At 33.7% G+C, this 7,588-nt stretch overlaps 1 protein-coding gene across 4 annotated transcripts in view; it reads right to left on the minus strand.

Annotated features, from left to right (window-relative positions):
* LOC18044682 (callose synthase 7) overlaps positions 1 to 5,496 on the minus strand; it is a 24,694-nt gene extending 19,198 nt beyond the window's left edge. For 3 of the 4 annotated variants that reach the window (XM_024185405.1, XM_006437055.2, XM_024185404.1), the window contains exons 1-6: positions 4,910 to 5,496; positions 2,640 to 2,740; positions 1,441 to 1,553; positions 1,261 to 1,348; positions 1,048 to 1,158; positions 801 to 953 (exon numbers count right to left, since the gene is read on the minus strand). In XM_024185405.1, coding sequence (XP_024041173.1) covers positions 801 to 953; positions 1,048 to 1,158; positions 1,261 to 1,348; positions 1,441 to 1,553; positions 2,640 to 2,740; positions 4,910 to 5,117 — 774 coding nt within the window. In that variant the 5' untranslated portion in view covers positions 5,118 to 5,496. Of the gene's footprint in view, positions 1 to 800; positions 954 to 1,047; positions 1,159 to 1,260; positions 1,349 to 1,440; positions 1,554 to 2,639; positions 2,741 to 4,182; positions 4,201 to 4,909 lie in introns of those variants that run through there. The other variant, XM_024185406.1, reaches the window with a different exon arrangement.
* Between the last annotated feature and the right edge of the window lie 2,092 nt (positions 5,497 to 7,588).

A 7,588-nucleotide genomic window follows, 5' to 3' on the forward strand; every position in this document is an offset into this window, starting at 1 on the left:
TTTTATAGAAGTTAAACTGAAGTATTACGTGATTCTAAAATTACCACAGCGCATAAGAAAAATATTTATAAACAGTCACAAGTCCAGTTACACTTCATGGAGCATGGTTTGACGCAGTTAAGAAAGAACGGTTCTCTAAAATGGATGTGGAAATAATGGATGATGATTAAGATGGAACAGAGGAATAAAGAATTTACAAGATATGAAATGAATAAATTCGTCAAAAATAGACTGAGGACATATCAGGATCAGTTGAATATGAGTTGCTTGTTGTTATGTCCAACATTGACCTAGAATCTTTCAGCACAGAAGAGCGACTATATTGAAGTGGTATTTAAAAAAAAAAAAAAAAGGAGAAAGAAACAGACTAAGAAATATGCACCTAGAAGTATTGGAAGAGAACAGAATGTTTAGTTCTAAAGAGGCTGCAAGCAATACGACTCTGGTAGGAAATAATATGGGGAAAAGATTTGTACAATAAATCCTAACTAACCTGGATGTGAGGCTTAGAAAGTTGAATCTCTATTACCCAACAGGTGAAAATGATACCTCTGTCCTAGTTACTCAGTTAGATGGAGTTGGGACGGGGAAGAAATACCCGGAGTGCATTGCATCAAGAGAATAGCTGATTCTCTAAGTCAAGTCCAAGGTTTATCATCAATTTTGATATGATATAGTGGGATCATAAATAGCGGACTAAGAACAGAGTTAAACTTAATAACCAATGAACTGAAGCCTACAGCAGGTGACATGTAGATAGAAAAATAAAAGGAAACTGGGGGATTCGAGGAATAAGTTACCTGAAACCCAAAAACAGAAGAAAGCCAATCAAGTATGTCAAAAACCGATTTGTTCCTTTCCTCAGGCAAGTCATGAGGAGCATTGGTTGCCAAACGAACACTAGGCATGGGAAGGTTTTGCACATCACGCAGTGCATGAAGTGCAGCTTTGATCTATACTCCCACAGGGAGGATAAAGAAAATTGAGTATGTATAAAATTAATGAGCATAAGAAAAACAAAGATTACAAATACTACAAATATGTGACCTCAGGAAGTTCCATGATTGCTGCTTTGGCCCCAACAGCATTTAGAGGAAGAATGTTATAGTGTTCATATTGTTCTCTTTTCCTCTGAACATCTTGAGCATACCTGTGGATCTGCAAGGACAAATCAATTGCGAATTAACCTTTCATTACTTTCCAGATGCAAAGATAAACTTAAAAATATATGTAATGAAACTGATATTATACAAATCAAACCTGATCGTCAACTTTTTCCGGAGGTACCACTGTTTCCAGCACATCATACAGAACTACTGCAGTCTGCAAAATCTTAGCCATCTCCTCCCTTGAACAGGAAGCAAAAATGAAAAAGAACAAGATAATGAATATTGTGTTTAGCTGAAGTGGGCACGTCAACAATTTAACATCAAGCCTTACGGTTTTTTTGTATATTGGCCTCCTTTAATTTGTTCATTATAGAAATTCCGATAGTATGCTATGATTTCATTTCGATTATTTCTTGCAAGCTGACATTTTGTTTCGTCTTCCTCCTGCAACAAATAGAAATTTAGGATGTGACAAATTTTCATTTTGGATTTCTTGAAATGTCATTGGATTTTATTCTTGACATCAGTTCTGAAAGCTAATAAGAATTCAAAAAATAAATAAATAGATAAGAGAAAGAAAGAAAAAAGAAAGCTAGTAAGATGTATCTAAAATACTTAGCCAATGAATTCATGTGCATATCTTAGACAATCAATAAGATAACCATCAATATCATATACATTGCAATAGGAGATTACAGTCTCTGTAAAATTTATCTATGAAATCTTACAATGCCTACTCCATGGTGACCACCAGCTCTCGAGTTCTTCTTAAAAGATGATGAAGATAAATACATATCAAAAGGGGCAATTACTCTAGATAAATACGCAAGATTACAAAGAATTATTGACATTAGGCAAGCGCAAGTTAAAAAGTCCTTGGCTGCGGATGTTAACTACAGAATTCAAGTCTTGAGAGAGGTCATTTAATATAAAAGGCTGAATGGGTAAGACCCCATTTATACATCCCCCCGGGACCTATTTTGGCAAGATGAGGATGAGTTAAAGGCCTTTTGGGCCAAACTTCCAAATTATAACCCCATTGACACATATATTCAAAATTTGCAGAGAACCAAACCATTAGAAAAGTTAATAAAGGTGGTCTAACTTCTATACTGCTATACATACCAAACAAAAAGATAAATCATTTAGATGATTAACATATGTTAGAGAAACCGCTTGACCCAAAAGCATAAACTCATAGGTAAGGGCCCAGAAATAGTATTTAAGACAAATCTTAACAGCCCTTATCACTTGAAACATGGACTAAGACCAAAAACCAATAGTGAGCCAGGAAATTGAAGAAATAGATGAGAAAGTTTGCATGTAGGGGAAAGAGAACTTAAGACCTTGGCATTTATACCAAATTAGAGAAACTGCTTGACCCAAGAGCTTAAGCTCATAGGCTAACAATAGTATTTAAGACAAGTCTTAAAATAAAAAATTTCCAAAAACAAGGACTGTACTTCAATGAAAAAAGTAAGAAAAGAAAAATTAAGAATTATAATAACCAACAATAACTATTAGGTCTACCTTCTCGAGTTTATGCAACAGATAGGTCTTAAACTGCCGGACACCACGTCCACTTGATGTTGGATCCATCCTATGGGCCTTATCGAGTGCATGGAAGCGACCTGGTTGAAAAAAATATACTGAGGTCACAATCAAGGTAAATTTCAACCACAGAAGCACTTCAAAGTACCTTTGTCATAGACTAGTCATGGTAACTATCAACATTTGGCCAAAGAAAATACACACGAAAAATTATAAATAAAAAATAAAATAATAACCAAAAGGCACTTACTAAACTAACATATCATGCACCTAAGAATAAAAAAGAAAATAGATATTGCATCTTAAGCAACATTAGTTTGAGGGGAAAAATTTTATAAACCTTTCTTTTTCTAGAAAAAGTGATTTTATATTTCTTAGAGCAGTAAATACCCACTTTCTCATGAAAACAATATATATTTATCACTGTTAAGCAGAACGTAAAACCAAATATTGGTGCAAAGCCATTCAGTTATGACACTTATTTAGTTTTTTCTTTTCTCTTCTTTTCTTTTTGTTAAATAATAAATGGATTTTTTTTTTTATTGTAAGAACTACATATGCAAAATAATATTTAGAACTACAAAGAAAAAGATATCTAAGATAAACCCTTAGATTGATGTGAGATAAGAGTTGAATAATTAAAAAAGTATACATACAAAAGAAATTTACGAGCAAAAGTTTGGATCCCCTTTCTTCTACATAATCAACTTTCAACCAGCTCCATCATCAAGGATTATAATGTTCATGTCCAAATTAAAAAAAAAAAAAAATTGACAGACCTCCTATGGAAAGGGCATACTCCAACTCTTAAAAAATTAATTCCAACTATATTCAATGAAGCACAATCTGAAGTAATTGGGATCAAACATACAATATATCAATCTGGGAACAAAAGCCAAAGCAGGAGAGCAAAGAATTAGAAAGTGGTCTATAAGATAAACTTTTTTCAGTCAAGAAGTATTATTGAGTGCTCAAGATAGAAACCCATTGATTGTCTATGAGAAAATGGAAAATATGTAACATTTATGGTATATCAACAAAAGCTGAAGAAAGGCTGAAGATCATTCCTAAAACAACCATTGGAAAGAACATCGGCTAAAGGACTGCATAGATTCCTAACCTAGCAACCATGGTATATTGCTTTTGTTGGCTCCCAGTACTTTATTCACAAAAGGGAAACATTTCTTGTTCATACTAACAAAAAAGATAAATTAAGGAGTTAAAAACAAGGGAGGAAACCCTTCAAAAAGCATTGTTCAATTAATGCCTTGAAACTAAAGAGGATTATGACTAGATATTTGAGTGGTTTTGTGTTCTTACTCTGGAGCATGAAAAGCCATCTAATGAACTGTGATATAGAAAAAAATCTTCAACAGTCCATGAGATGTCTTCCTGGGCTGCTTAGGCAATTGATAGACATATACCACTGGACTTAAAACCTAAAATTCTTTTCTGCATGTAGAAATGCTGAGGACAAGGAAAACAGCAAAGGCTATCACAGGCCCAGGAAGTAAACCGTTACCTTTTGAGATTTGCATGACAGATCAATAAGCTCTACCTCCAAAAGCTTTTTTCTCCAATTTAGAGCCAGCATCATATATTCATACATCTCTGAAAGCTTAAAATGCATCTATCGATCAAATTAGGCAATAACTATTACTTTCATGCACTAGTATGCTGAGCACTCGTCTTCCTTTTCCAAATTAAACAAGAAATGCATCAGGTGAAGGCATTTGATGCACCATTTTTGTCATTCACTTTCTCACCAACACAACACATGGCTCACATCTCTTTTCAAGTATGTACCATAAAGGAAAACCTCAATAGTTTTTCAATATAGAGTTCCTAATTTTCACCCACCTCTCAAATGTAGAACAATTTCATTTGCCACACACTGACCTTCAAACCTACCTAATTGAAACTCACCAAATTGAAAGCACATCATTTCACAAACGAATTGCAGAATTCAAGCATATCCACAACACCATATAAACACACACATTGCACTTCTTTGGAGCCAAAAAAAAAAATGAAAGAGGAATCAAATTGTAATGGATTCTATCTATTTAACATGTGCTCTAAACACCCATTAATTTGCTTAGCACCTAAGATACATTACACACATGAACAGAACCCATCAAATAACAAACAACAAGCAAGCAACCAAACACATCACATTAACAGACCCAATTAAAATAAATAAATAAAATAAAATAAAAAGAGACAAAAGAAGAAGAAGAAGAACGAACAGAGATAGGCAACTCTTGGATTGTCCTTCTCGATTTCACTAGCAACACGAAGAATTGGAGAAATGAAAGCCAAAGACGAAGGCACGAGCTCACTGTCAATGGCAGAGCCGTCTTCGTTGTGCACGTTGGTCTGGGCTCGACTCGTCTTCTTCGACTGCGTCCGCGGTGGTGGGCCCCCATCTTTCTGGGTCCCACTCGAACTCGCCATAACGTTCTTCTTCGAACAACTCACTACTACTATTAAGTGAACCACTCGTTTCAGTATTTCCTTGTTGTTTTGAGTTGGGTTTGTGAAGAGACAACATAATTTCTTCTTTTTTTTTTAATCTTTGTGGGTATTTGTATTGAAAGAGAAAGAGAAATGCTTTGGGCGTTAAGTGGGGCAAAGTGGTTGTCTCCTTGAGCAAGAAAAGAATTTACGTTTATGAATATGATACAATTTTTTTTAATAAAAAATTCTCTAAGTTAAGGAATTGATTGACTGATTGATTGAGAAGAATGCTTTTGTTTTTGGTAAAGAAAATATGGAAGTGAACCGAAGGGGATGACTCTGCTTTCGATAACGCTTATTGAGCTTTTGTTTCTGCTTTTTCTTGGTGATACTGCTTTTGTTTTTTTGGGCCAGTGGAAGCTAAGGTCGGAAGCGGGAACTGGTACATGCAAGAAGGGGGAATTGCGTGGGATATACCCCTTCCCACCAAAATATCCAAAATATTGTTAGACTCTTGAACTTTACACGTATAAACTTAAAAAAATAAGAGGGAATTGCGTGGGAAATACCCCGTTTCCCTCGTAATATCCAAAATATACCTCTATCTATTAAAATTTATAATTTTACACATAAATACTTAAAAAAATCAAGAAAAATATAAAAATAACGTCAATAAAATACCAACAAAAAATTAATACTTGACTCATTAAATCTACTTACTCGACTAGATACTCGACTTATTCAATTGTCTTCACTTCTTACTCGACTGAATGCTCAACTTACTAGACTTCATATCCGACTAGATACTCAACTTATTCAATTGTCTTCACTTCTTACTCGACTAAATGCTCAACTTACCATACTTCATACCCGACTTCGTACTCGACTAAATACTCGACTTATTCAATTGCCTTCACTTCTTACTCGACTGAATGCTCAACTTACCAGACTTCATACCCGACTTCGTACTCGACTAGATATTCGACTTATTCGATTGTCTTCACTTCTTACTCGACTGAATGCTCAACTTACCATATTTCAGTTCTTTAAAAATATTAATACTCGACTCAATGTACTTACTCGACTTAATACTTGACCTCTTTAAAAATTACATAAATTTTACTTGACTTTTACTTAATACTCAACTCATTTAATATGTTTACTTGACTTCCTACTAGACCATATACTCGACTTACTTATCTCTAATTCTTACTCGACTAAATTCTCGACTTACCCGACTTCGTACTTGACTTCTTCCTGCACTGAGAGGAAGAAATGTGTGGATTCTTGGTTTTTTTAAGGTTATTTTTTACTTTTCCTATCTTCGTGAGGTATATATATGTAATAGGGTATAAATTTGGTATTTAAGGGTAAATTGGGGATATATAAATAAAAACCCTTAAAAAATTAGGAAAAGTATAAAAGTATTCTCAGTAGAAATCATCACAAAACTGGACTTATCAAAGTTGAATAAATAATTGAGAATACTCGACTTTAATTCTCGACTTCTTTTATTGAAATCAGGTAAATAGTCAAGTATACTTAACTTCAACTTAACAACACCCAATATTTACCAAAAATTCTTGACCTTTTTCATCGAAATTTGATAAATAGTCGAAAATACTCGACTTCAATTGAACCATGCCCAATGTTGAGCAAAAATTCTCCTCTCATTGAAGTCAGGTAAATAACTGAGTATACTCAACTTCTTCCATTGAAGTAGGGTAAATAGTCGAGAATACTCGACTTCAATGTAACTTTGCCCGAGTATTCATTCCATAAAAATTCTCTTCTTTTATCGAAGTTCAGTAAATGGTCGATAATACTCAATTTAAACTGAACCATGCCCAATATTCACAAAAAATTCTCCTCTCATCAAAGTCAGTTTAAATAGCTAAGAACAATCAACTTCAAGTCTCGACTTCTTTTATCGAAGTCGAGTAAATAGCTGAGAATACTTGACTTTAGCAAAACCTTTGTATTAAAGGTAAGAGATGAAATTGTGAGAGAGGATAAAACCATGAGAGGAAGAAACAATGAGAAGAGGAAACCATGAGAAAAGAATGGTGAGAGCAAAAGATTGTGAAAGGAAGAAATGGAGTAAATTCATGGTTTTTAAGGGTGTTTTTTACTTTTCCCACCTTCATGAGGCGTGTGTGTATAATAAGGTATAGATTTAGTATTTAGGGGTAAATATGGTATATTTAAATAAAAAAACCCTACATTCTTCGTGCCGACATGAGTACAAGAGAAATAATTAAATAAATCATCTATCTATCAATATGACTATAGCATCTTCTCGTTGGCAGTTTGTGACATTAACATAAATGTCTATAAATTTTATTTTAAGTAATATGTACTTGTGACACAGTTATTAACAATGTGGTGTTTGTGTTTTTTTTATATATAATAATTTTTTAATACAAGTAAGGAATAAATTAAAAAAATTGATATATATATATATATTT

This window comes from Citrus clementina, unplaced genomic scaffold, assembly GCF_000493195.1.
Source record: "Citrus clementina cultivar Clemenules unplaced genomic scaffold, Citrus_clementina_v1.0 scaffold_4, whole genome shotgun sequence".
Taxonomy (NCBI): domain Eukaryota; kingdom Viridiplantae; phylum Streptophyta; class Magnoliopsida; order Sapindales; family Rutaceae; genus Citrus; species Citrus x clementina.